Source organism: Geotrypetes seraphini, chromosome 9 (assembly GCF_902459505.1).
Source record: "Geotrypetes seraphini chromosome 9, aGeoSer1.1, whole genome shotgun sequence".
Classification (NCBI taxonomy): Eukaryota; Metazoa; Chordata; class Amphibia; order Gymnophiona; family Dermophiidae; genus Geotrypetes; species Geotrypetes seraphini.
In genome coordinates this window covers 189583195-189596277 of record NC_047092.1, presented here as the reverse complement: position 1 = coordinate 189596277, position 13083 = coordinate 189583195, and the positions used below count along the sequence as shown (strand labels likewise).

Genomic DNA, 13083 nt, shown 5'->3' with positions numbered 1-13083 from the left:
ACATTAACTAAGGAAGAGCATAGGTCCCTTTCCTCATCGTGCTACCCTTTCTCCATCTTTCCTAAAAAATCCCTTATGTCTCGATTTGTGATGTATCTACCCTAAGTATTAATTGTTTGGCACCAAATTTGATTTTAGATTTTTAATGTAATGTACACCGCTTTGACAATTTTAAGGCGGTGTATCAAATGTTAATAAACTTGGGTAGGAGCGTTAGGAGATGTGCCTTTAGAAATGTCTGATAAGTTCAGTACTGGAGGTTTTGTCTGAAACAGTTTCCATCCAAAAGCTCCCTGATTTTCTGATAAGGATCTTTATATGAACCATTTCAAGGCTCATAAAAATAGCAATCATTATTCACACTCTGCTACATGGGCAGAAAATAATTCAGAGGAATGTTGCAAACCATTTGCAAATCATTCCCTCAAACTAGGTAAAAAAGAAAATCCTCAGTGGGATTGAGAAGAACAAACACATGCCCAGATGCACTACAATCCATGCACTTAAAACCATGTGGGTTGCTATGGGGCCGATTAATTGTCTGATTTGAAAATGGCAATTGATGTTCAAATAACTTTGCATGTCTGGCGGAGGTCTGCCGGATTCCCACCCCATCAGTTGTTGGAAAAGTGACTTTGACGCATGCACAGAGCAGGACACACAAGCTGCCCATTACAGAAGAGTTACGATATGAGCTGCAATGCCAGTCCTTCCTTAATCAGGGCAAAGCATCCCTCAGGTGGAAAGAGGATTAATTTATGTCCAGGCTGTGTATGAGGCCTGCTTAATGTTCCATGTCCTTTTGGAATGAGGGAGTCTGGTTTTACATCCTCCAAGTTCTACTTTCTCATCTATCAAATAATCGTATCTCACCCGCAGGTCATTGAATGGGAGGAGCTACAGCTGGATGAACAGGTGAATTTCAACAACTGTAAAATTGATCCTGCTCCCTTCCAGCTGGTAGAACGCACCTCACTTCACAAGGTACAGTAATTGCTAGTCCCAGGCTAGTATTGAACAGGAATTGACATTGTAAATATTTATTTATTTGTGTTTCTTATATACTGCTTCTGTTCTTAAATATTTCTCCCTATCTGTCCTGATGGACTCACAATCTAACTACAGTACCTGGAGCAATGGAGGAGGATTAAGTGACTTACACAGGGTCACAAGAAGCAGCACAGGGATTGAACCCTTAACTTCATGGTGCTGAGGCATAGGTTCTAACCACTAGACCACTGCAGTCCAAAATGGTTAAATCTTATTTGGAGAAGGTTTGGTTTGTGGGAACATACACATCTCTGAATCTTAATGTTTGCAGAAATGCACAACCAGAATTAAAGGTGACAAAATATCCCTTGCTGGAGTCGCTGACGTGATCACAGGCATAAAAGCACAGTTTGCCCTGTGTGATAGATGCAGGAAAGATACAAGACATGCCCCCAGCATTTACCACACTGCGAATTTGGCATTAACTCTGTTTCAGTATGTGTAACATGTACCTCTGTGTTGTAGAAGGATCTCTAAGTTGGTTACTTATGTTTTCTGCACTTTTCTTGTTCTTTCCTTCCCTCGGTTTCCCAGGCTCACACAATCTTCTCTCTTCTCGGTGTTGATCACGTGTATGTCACAAGCATTGGACGCCTAATTGGAATGGTGTCTCTCAAGGAGGTAAGAAGACATCTCAGTGCCTTTATGAGGCCACTGGAGCATTGGTGGAGGATATTCTCAAGGATAATTTCAAAGACTCTGGCTCAGTACAAAGTCCAGAAGCACTTTGGATCCATAAATCTGCTACCTAATTTTCAATGGGAATGTGTTGTATTTTCCCTTTGAAAATTGACCTGGGTACAGGAAATCCACAGCTTTTCACCCTGTTTTTGTGTGGGTAGATTTTCCTTTGAAAATAGCAGGCACAGACCTGAACATGCAATCTGAATGCATCACAGTGGGAACGCCAGACAGATGATTTGTGCTGCAGAGCAGGTCATGAACTTTCCACACATACAGTCAACATGCTGGTGAGGAAAGCACATATTCCCATTGGAAAATGCAATTTTTTGGGAATCGATAAAGCCCCCACAATAATTCTACATGAAAATAGCAACATGCAAAGCTTGGTATGTTTGTAATCTGTGCTTGTAAATATGGTTATTATCTGTAGAATTGACACACTAGGTTTAAATATGACCTCCATTATCTTCATAGTGTCCCTAATATCATACTGGGACTGGGTCAGAAGGAAGGAGTGTTCCCTATCACAATGCTGGGACACTAGGACAGAAGAGAAGTGTATCCCCTTTGACCTTGCTGAGACAGAGGGGAGAGTGTCCCCCAACAACATGCTGGGACACTGAACTGGAAGGAGTCTCCCTTAGCACTAGGGTAGCATGGAATAGAGGGGATATGATAGAGACTTGCAAGATCATGAAGGGCATAGAGACAGTAGAGAGGGACAGATTCTTCAAACTTTCAAAAAATAAAAGAACAAGAGGGCATTCGGAAAAGTTGAAAGGGGACAGATTCAAAACAAATGCTAGGTAGTTCTTCTTTACCCAACGTGTGGTGGACACCTGGAATGTGCTTCCAGAGGAAGTAATAGGGCAGAGTATGGTACTGGGGTTTAAGAAAGGATTGGACAATTTCCTCCTGGAAAAGGGGATAGAAGGGTATAGATAGAGGATTACTACACAGGTCCTGGACCTGTTGGGCCGACGCATGAGCGGGCTGCTGGGCACGATGGACCTCAGGTCTGACCCAGCGGAGGCATTGCTTATGTTCTTATGAATGTTGCTACTCTTTGGGTTTTGGCCAGGTACTAGTGACCTGGATTGGCCACCTTGAGGACGGGCTACTGGGCATGATGGACCATTGGTCTGACCCAATAAGGCTTTCTTACAGTCTTACCAGACATCCGGGAAAACATGGACATCTCTTTTTAGAGGATTGTCTGGGTGCCCAGATGGACCTTCCAAAACTCAGTAGTTTGTCCAGGTTTTGAAAGCTCCAACCTCCCGGCCGCATCTGGAGGGCCTCTGAGCATGTGCGGATAGAAATTAGAAATATGATGGCAGATAAAGGTCAAATAGCCCATCCAGTAACCATTATCTCTTCCTCTCTCTATGAATCCCATATGCCTATCCCAGGATTTCTTAAATTCATACACAGCTTTTGTCTCCACCACCTCTTCCAGGAGAATGTTTCACGCATCTACCACCCTTTCTGTAAAAAAGTATTTCCTTAGATTACTCCTGAGCCCATCACCTCTGAACTTCATCCTATGCCCTCTCATTCCAGAGCTTCCTTTCAAATGAAAGGACTCGACTCATGTGCATTTATATCACATAGATTGTTGGTTTTTTAAAAATCTTTTTTTAAGGCAACACAAAATTCTAAATGAGGTCTGACCAAAGTCTTATACAGGGGCATCAATACCTCCTTTTTCCTATTGGCCATACCTCTCTCTATGCACCCTAGCATCCTTCTAGCTTTCGCTGTCACCTTTTCAACCTGTTTGGCCATCTTAAGATCATCACATACTATCACACCCAAGTCCTGCGCATACTTGGAGATCCTCTAGATGCAGCCTGGAGGTCAGAAAACAAAGATGAGGCTTTGCGTGGGTGGAGCTAGAGGCAGAACAGGGCAGGGCTTTGGGAGGAACGGGGCGTGGCCATGGTTTTTCCGGGCTACAATCTGGTAACCCTACTTAACATCATGATAGAACACTGGGTCAAAGGAGAGGAATGTCCCCCAACACCATTCTTTGAACACTGGGTCAGAGAGGAGAGCATCCCCCAACACTATTTTTGGACACTGGGTTAGAAGGGAGAGCATCCCCCAACACCATGCTAGAACATGGGGCTAGGGGGAGTGTTCACTAATTATCATTCAAGAACATGGGCTCAGGGTGGGAGGGTAGTATCCCCTATACCATGCTAGAACATGAACTTGGGGGGGGGGGGGAAGATATCCCCAAATATCATGCTAGAACACAGGATCAGAGGGGAGATTGTCCCCCAACACCATGCTAGAATACAGGCTCAGAGGGTAGAGTGTTCCAAAATACTAAGCTGGGGCACTGGGCCAATGCTTGATCAGATGATTGCATGTCTCCTTATAGCGTGTTAAGAAATGGGGTGAGAAGGAGGTGTGTACCATTTAAACTGTGTTAGAACTCCCAGGTGCTATGAACTGTGAGGGAGGAAAGGCCCGTAACATCATGCTTTGGTCAGAGTTGGATAACAGAAGCTGAATTGATGAAGTTTGCCACATGGTGTTCATCATAGACACAGAATATATGGAAATAATTTGTTCTCCATTGTGTCCTGTTATGTCTTAACCAGCTAAGGAAAGCCATAGAGGGCTCAGTTACACTGAAAGGTGTGAAAGTGCGGCCTCCACTGGCGAGTTTCCGGGACAGTGCTACGAGCAGCAGTGAGGCAGAAACCACAGAAATGCATAGACTGTGGGATCGTCATGAGCGACTTTCACTGCCACGAGAGTCCAGTCCATCAGATACCAACAAGTGCCAGTGAAGGTAGAAAGGAGAAGACTGAGGCCAGAACACTGTGAGAAGGAAGAGAGAGAGGACATCCTAGATCCTCTGCACTGAGTAACTTTTCTGCACTAAAATGAACAGCTAATCTGAGAAAGATGCCAAGAGCACATGAGAGTCGGGCTCTTCTGCTGGGGACATTTTAGGGTGAGGGTTCTCCAGAGCCCCTCTGCAAGTCATGCTGTTTCTGTGTAGGGTTTGAGAATGTTCACTGGCATTGAAGACCCTGCCCAAGCCTCTTTGGTCACCATGAGTAAGGCTGAGTAGAAGACACAGGGCAGCTCCTTTCTCTTTCACACACCTAACAGTGGAGACTGTGATACTTACAAGACATGTCTCCGTGCATGTGCTAAGCCAGACCTTCCCTAACCTGAAGATCTTGTCCCTTAAAAGGAAGAAAGTAGGCCATATAGTGAAGGTAGCTCACTCTAGGGCTATTTTTCAAAGTTGCCATTGGATTCCTTAGTTAGATATAGTTTATTTTCATTGGGTGAAAGCACAACAGAAGGAATACCCCCACACTCGTTAAGTGTAATATCTACAAAAACGCCTTCTTCCAACCCACACTCGTTATGTAATATCTACGTGAACACCTTTCATCCCACACTTAGCAAATATAATCCTCCTGATATTAGCAAGCTAAGCCCTAATATTCAACATGAGATGGCCACTGAAATATTAGCACTTAGCGTATAACCCAGTCACCGCATAGCCAATTACTTCCAATATTCATTGGCTGACCTGCTATGCTAAGTGGGCAGATAGAGCTGCAGAAGTAGCAGATCTGTCTTTGGCCGCTATACCTCAGCCAACCAGCTGATGAATATGCAGCTAAAAATAGACCGAAAATTTAGTGCTGCCCAGCATTGAATTTCTTGGTTCTCTGCCTATCGCAGAAGTCAGTCACCCTCTTTATTGTACCTATATTCGCTGATTGTACCTTTTCGCTGTCTGTCCAGCCTTTCCTTGTTATACCTATATTCGCTGATTGTCCAGCCCTTCTTTGTTGTAAACCACCTCGAACTACTATGGCTTTGGCGGTATATAAGAAATAAATTATTATTATTATTACTACGTAACTCCCATTGCGTGAATATCGGCCCCAATGTCTACCGAAACATCTTCCACCCATTCCACACTCATTAAGTGTAATGTGTCTTTAGCACTCATTAAATACCCTTCCCCTGATATTCAGTTGAAAGTGGGTAGCACGGTTGATGCCTGCTACCGGTGTTCAACTTGAATATTTCAAGTTTTGGACTGACCTGGCTTATACCAAGTACATATGATCAAATCTAGCCATCTAAGGAAGCTAAGCAAAGCATGAACTTAAACTTCCATGTTCTAATGCAACCCTGTAAAATACACCCATCCACCATCGAAAGCAAAGGGTGGCAACTGGGGTATCCAGTAAGCACACACTCCATTAAGCTCGAATGAGTGACCTTTTCCCTGGGGCTCTGACTACAGGCTATGAGTTTGTATGTGCACTTGTATTATTTGCATAATAATGAGGTGCTTTGCCTGCATTTGCATGCTTTGCATCTCATTATTTTGTAATTTGCATTCACTTAAGAGGCAGATATTGTGTGTCAATAACTACGCCTGAGTTGTCTGAAATTCCTTTTATATCCACCGTTCACTCTTGGGCCCTAAATGTGTAATTAACAGAGTAAGTTTATAACAGAAGGAAGGATACACTGGCATGTAGACCTTGAACTTCTTAGATCGTCCCCTGCCCAAATATTCCCCCTTTTCTTCTCCTCCCCTCACCCTCCACTCCTCTCTCTTCTCTTCGTAAGTCGCCTTGAGCCTGCCTAGGCATGTGCGACACAGATTAGATTAGATTAGATGTTGGCAGCTAAAGACTTGAATGGTCCTTCCAATGGCCCAAATTCACAGTTAAACCAACAATGAATGTGGTATAAAATATTTGATCCTGATCCTTTTTTTTTTTTTTTTGCCATTTCTGGGACATAGACCATCAAAGTCTGCCCACCCTGCACTGTCCTCACATTGCATCTACTGGATTTGCCAAAGCCCTCTCCATCACATCCTAAACTGTCTTACCATATATGGAACCATTCCTAAATACCTTTACAAAATTTATTTTCTCAGAAGTCCCCACAGAGTTACACCAGTTTCAGGAGTAACTTTTCTCCCTAAGTTTGCATGGATACATGTGTATACGGAGATCATGCATAAGTGTTTCACATGCAAAAAGGATGATGTGCCCATCTTGTATTTCTGGATAATTTATAAAGAATGAATAGCAGGGATTATTTCTTAGTAACACAGTAGCATAGTAAATGACGGCAGATAAAGACCCAAGTGGTCCATCCAGTCTGCCCAACCATATGTGCTCCATAAATTAATTTACTTTAAATGGTCCTTTATCTCAGATATTTCTGGGCCAGAAACCCAGAGCCCTGCCCAGTAGTGTGCTTAGATTCCATCTACTGGAGTCTCCATCAAAGCTCACTCCAGCCATCAAAACCCTCTCCAGCCCGTCCTCAACTGAATGTCCATATACGGGACACAGGCTATGCAACCCTCACAGTACTGCCTTAGTTCCTTCAGGACAAGCCTGTCTTCCTACCCTGCTCCAAGCATTCCTTGGTTATTTCTCCTATTCACAGCCTCATACCCTGTCTCAAGTGGGACAGAGCCCAGAACTCCGACCTCCAACATATCTCTTGGCAAGAAATGTTCACTAATATGATTTTGTTGCTAATTGTATCCTGACTGCATTTCTGAATGTCATATTGCCACCATGTAAATAGCAAAGAAGTTGTATATTAATTTAACAGAAAGAATTTTTATTAAATGAAAAGTATTTTTAGCAATGTATAAAGGTCTGAGGGACATGAAGTGTGTCTAGCAATTCAATTCAAAGGGCATCTTTCAGAAATGGAAAATACATACACATCTTCTTGACAAGGTTCACTTCCACCTGCACCAGCTGAAGGTCTTTTCGATACACATATGTGTAACCAGACAGATGTGAACAATCATCATAATAAACAAATTGTTCTCTGGTGGTCAGCTTTTATAAATGCTGACCACTATGGGCAGAGTGAGCCCTGGCTATTCAGTGCAGAACCTTGGACAGACACCAGCAATGAACATCTGCATGTGCTGGCCACCTGAGACTCTGGCTCAATATAAACTGGGACCTGCATAAGTCCCTCTGATTCCCCCCTAGACATTCAGAGCCTAGGACTGAGACCCCACTCCTGTAGCCCACCCTGGACCTACCTTGGTCATCCCTAGTAATCTAGGAGGCTCTGACTCCACAGCAGACATTTTGAGGCTGGAGAGGAGGGAATGGGCATAGGCCCAATGGGGGGCTTATTGGGGTGGGGGCTTAGGCGAGGGCTCATTGTTTAGGGGGGAGAGGGGGAATCAGGACCAGGGTGGAGCCAGATATCCTAGTGCTGCTACCTGAAAGTTAAATGGGCACTTGCCAAAATTCAGACCAAATACCCAATCTGTGTCTTAACTTTAACTGCTTACTTAACTTGTTAGCAGTCTGAATAGGACCAGTACCAGGACCAGTACCAGTTCCACCCAAGCACCGCTCTTGGAATCTACCCCAGAACTAACTAATCATCTGAAGCCCCGTCCATTTAATATGCAGTTTTCAGTATTAGAATAAATCAATAAATAATTCCATCTGGATGGTGGTTGACCATCTCAACTCTCTGAATAACGTTTGCTCCATGGCCCTGGCTACTCCTTTTCAAAAACAAATATGCTTTGGCTGAACATTGAGTTTTCTGACCAGAATTTATCCAAATTTGGTTTTGTATTTTAAGCAAAAAAATGCTGTATGGCCATGAGATTTCACCCAGCTACTGCTCTGTATCTGAGCGTCTTCCCTGCATGACCTTGAGATTTCATCCCAGCCATTATTGAGGATCTCTCCCCAGCCACTGCTCTTTATTCGAGGTCTCTCCCCCCACATGGCCCTGAAAAGGTTTGCAAGTCATTCCTCTGCATCTGAGGGTGGGGTGCTGGTTATTGGTCCCCTTTATTCTCACTTTATACTGACTGGAATATGTTCTCTTTAATGACTATGTTAAAGTTGGTTAAAAATTGAGATCTGATGTCTTTATGTAACTTTCCTGGTTTATCTCCAGTTTCTTATGAACCTTGTTACTCGCCCTGAGCTGAGGAGGTACAATGCGGGTTATACATAATGTATTTTGTGTAGTCCAAGAAGAAATGAATTTCTGATTCTCCAGAGCTGCGTGCAGAGTCTGACCTCTTGGGTTTCCAGATTTTAGCTCTGTAACACAGCATCTAGATGGTGTCTGTCCTATAAAGGGAATTAAGTGCCTTCTTTTCTTTATGAAGCCTAATGCAATGGGTGAAATATGTGTCTGTAATGTAGGTGCGGAGTTTGGTGCCGCTCACACACCATCCACAGGATCCCCTGGAGTCTAGGACTCAACATTGCAATTGAGTAACAAGTCAATTAGCGCCAATACTTGGGCGCAACTCATCAGTTCTGGATGCCAAGTGACAATCTGGATTGACGCAGGCATCTTGCTAGGTGTGTAAATCTTTTAGCACACAACTGAGGGGCTTTCACTACCGCTGCGTACACTATTATAGAATGCAGGAGATCCGCATGAGGATTCACAGCAGGCTTCAGACAGGAAATCCTTGCGCTGAAATTTGGGTCTAGATCAGGGGCGTTCAACCTTTTGGCTTCACTGGGCCACACTGGCTGAAATAAATGTTTCTGGGGCTGCGCAAACACTGCAGCAAGACAGAGGAGGGCAAGACGGTAAACACCCGGGGGCAGCAGAGGAAAACACTGCATCAGCCTCGCCGCAGGTTGGACACCCCTGGTGTAGACAGTGCTCAACTCGGAACGCGGTGCTCAGTAACTTCTTTTTTTCAGCGTCCAAATGTATTGAATCTACAAGTACAGGGGAGGATGTGCTTTTCCAGAGTCCTTGTAGGCTTGTCCTGGTTCTCCTGTAGGAGCTACACAGGTGCTTTAGGGTCTCCAAACTGGCTTCTGTGCATGAATGTATATCACCTCTAAGGCCGGTTCACTAGCCCAGTGTAATATCCGTATCATAGACAGAATTACTGGTGTTTCAGTCCTGTGTTGGTACGGCACAAATTCTGAGGTTTTCAGTACAAATAACATGTTTAAACCAACTGTTTTACAATTATTGTATCGAGGCATATAGGTGCCAAATTTACTTCTCAAAGCTGATTTATCTAATGATAATGTGACATTTGTATTTAAATTATGTTTGTGCTGGATAAATTAATTCTGATTCAAATTTCGCAACATAAAGATTAGCTACTGAGGTGGCTAAAGTAGCCCCCATAGCAACCCCTTGAATCTGTTTATAGAAGCAAAAAACAAAAGGAATTGACCCCAAAATATCCACAAAGAAGAAAATCCAGAGAAAACCAAAAAAACTCTGTGGAGTGACGATGTTCCTAAATGGACTTTATTTGAAAGTATCAAAGTTCCAAAGGTACACTAAAATCATCCACATAAAATAATTCCATCCACATAAAAGTAAATCATCCACATAAGAGCCTTAAAGGACCTAGTCCGCTAGGGATACAGGACCCAACACGGTCCGCGTTTCGACAAAAAGTCTTCTTCAGGGGTCCCTGGGGGTCCTATAAAGGTGTGTACGTGGGAAACAATTGTGTGGTGAACCGGAAGTGAGACACTGCTTGCATTTGTCGAAACGCGGACCGTGTTGGGTCCTGTATCCCTAGCGGACTAGGTCCTTTAAGGCTCTTATGTGGATGATTTACTTTTATGTGGATGATTTTAGTGTACCTTTGGAACTTTGATACTTTCAAATAAAGTCCATTTAGGAACATCGTCACTCCACAGAGTTTTTTTTGGTTTTCTCTGTTTATAGAAGCCCCCATTATACCAAAAGTAATTCAGAGTAATAACAAGCTTCGCAAGATCAACCAATCGCTGCTTTCAGTCTTTCTACTCTCGGCGGAGGGACGCCGCTTCTGGCACCACTAACCGGCCGACCCTAGTTGCTGCCGCACGGGCGGTGGGTTGGCCTTGGGCACCATTTCACTTGTGGCCTGGTGTACCTTGTTTAGTCCTGGCCGTATGGCAGTTAATCTGTGGTTTGGCTAGTTGCGGGCTAGTTGACAGCTCTCGCTATTGCTCAAAGTTTATTCTTTTTATTATTATTTTTTTTTAATTTTAATTATTTTTTTTTTTTATCTTTTTTTAATAAAGTTTATTCTTTCCACTCCTGTGTTCATTCATGTGGAGGAGTGGACTAGAGGTTGGATAAACTACCTCAGTGTCTGAGGTTGTTACTGTTTCTCTTTGGGATGCTGGGACAGGCACTTGTCACTTCGGGGCCCAGGTACAGAGTACGGTAGTATCTGGCTACAAGGGGATGAGAAAATGAGTTCCCCATGTCATTCTCTAGTTAGAAGCAAACCAAATGCAGCATTAAATGCCATCCAGATAACAGTAGCTAAATAAAATGACATGGAGAGTGCTGGCAAGGGTGTGGGTCCTTTATGAATATTCAGATTAAGCTAAATCCTGCCATTGGCATTTATTGAATATATGCCTATCCTCTGTCGTCTGTAGTCCAATCCTTTTTATTTTTAAAATATTAGAAGACACCCCCATGCTGATAAGTATTCTTGTACAATATGTTTCATCCCAGAGCTTCAGGTCCATGAGGTACCTAGGGCAACAGGGTGGTAAGGAATGGCTGAGGCAGAAGTAGGATTTGAACCCTGGCTTCATCTAACCACGACCACAGAAGCCCATCTAGCACTGACTTCACTTCCATTTAAGCAGCATTCCTGCACATCAAAAATAAATTGTGTTAAGTTTTGCTTTGATACTATCCTCTTTCTAATTAGGGATTCTTTGTGTCTATCCTACGTGTTTTTTTAATTCCATTGAGACAAAAAAATAGTCACATAATTCAAAAATGCATGAGATAGAAAGAGGATAGAGTCGAAACAAAACTTGACAGATCAATAGCTATAATTTCATTTGCGATGTGCAGAAGTTGTTCTTAAACGAGAGCTCCAGCAGTGGGGAAGTCAAGCCAAAGCCAGATGGACTTTCGTGATCTGAATTCCAAGATGGGAAGGAGCGGGATTTGACAGCAATTCCAGTAATTGGGAAGTAGGGCTGGTGGAGGACAGACTTTATTAGAGTCTGAGTCCTGAAAATGGCAAGGATGGATCGGGATCAAGTATGTATGTTTTATACCACCTTCATAGAGTACGAGTGAGGGTCTTGTATATCTCAGGGGGGGGGGGGGGAAGACATTGTAAAGTAGAATTTAGCAAATAAAATGTTGTAACGATACTATTGGATTGTTGGCTCAATTACACCTTGATAATGAATGTGATGTTGGGCAGACTGGATGGACAATGCAGGTCCATATCTGCCATCATTTCCTATGTTATCAGTTCGGGTCCTCTCCCTTAAGCCGGTCACTGGGATGCCTGAGCTCACTTACCAAACGTTTTGGCCTCTTAAGAACTAGTTGGCTTTCTATGTAAGCTGATCTATTTTGATACTCTTATTATTGATATGGCAAATTCCGCTCACAAAGCTGGTCACAAGGGCAATGAATCAGTACATAAGCACATAAGCATTGCCTCTGCTGAGTCAAACCATAGGTCCATCATGCCAGCAGTCCGCTCCCGCTGCGGCCCCCCAGGTCAATGACCTGTAGTGATCTATTACTCAAGAGCATTTTGTCTTGTATAGTAACCCTCTAATTGTACCCCTGGATTCCCTTTCCCTTCAGGAACTCGTCCAATCCCTTTTTGAAACCCAAAACCGTACTCTGTTCAGCCACCCCCTCTGGAAGCGCATTCCAGGTGTCCACCACCCTCTGGGTGAAGAAGAACTTCCTAGCATTTGTTCTGAACCTATCTCCCTTCAATTTTTTTGAGTGCCCTCTAGTTTTTGTTGCCCCCGCCAGTCTGAAGAATCTGTCTCTCTCTACCTTCACTATACCCTTCATGATCTTATAAGTTTCTATCATATCCCCTCTAAGTCTCCGCTTTTCCAGGGAAAAGAGCCTCAGCTTCTCCAGCCTCTCAGCATACGAGAGGTTTTCCATGCCCTTTATCATTTTTGTTGCTCTTCTCTGGACCCTCTTGAGTATCGCCATATCTTTCTTTAGGTACGGCAACCAGTACTGGACGCAGTACTCCAGATGCGGTCGCACCATTGCCCTGTACAGCGGGAGGATAACTTCCTTGGTTCTGGTAGTGATACCTTTTTTGATAATACCCAACATTCTGTTCGCCTTATTTGAGGCCGCTGCACATTGTGCTGCCGCTTTCATTGTTTTATCCACCAAAATCCCCAAGTCCTTTTCTAGGTTGCCTTTTCCCAATGTCATCCCCCCCATCATGTAGTTATACATCAGGTTCCCTTTCCCTATGTGCATAACTTTACATTTCTCCACATTGAAGCTCATCTGCCATTTAGCTGCCCACTCACTCAGTTTGTCCAGGTCCCT

At 43.6% G+C, this 13083-nt stretch overlaps 1 protein-coding gene across 1 annotated transcript in view; it reads left to right on the top strand.

The window, feature by feature from the left end:
* Positions 1-6936, top strand: part of CLCN2 (chloride voltage-gated channel 2) — a 115179-nt gene extending 108243 nt beyond the window's left edge. The window contains exons 22-24 of the mRNA XM_033958753.1: positions 880-984; positions 1585-1671; positions 4347-6936. Coding sequence (XP_033814644.1) covers positions 880-984; positions 1585-1671; positions 4347-4538 — 384 coding nt within the window. The 3' untranslated portion in view covers positions 4539-6936. The remainder of the gene's footprint in view (positions 1-879; positions 985-1584; positions 1672-4346) is intronic.
* Positions 6937-13083: the final 6147 nt, after the last annotated feature.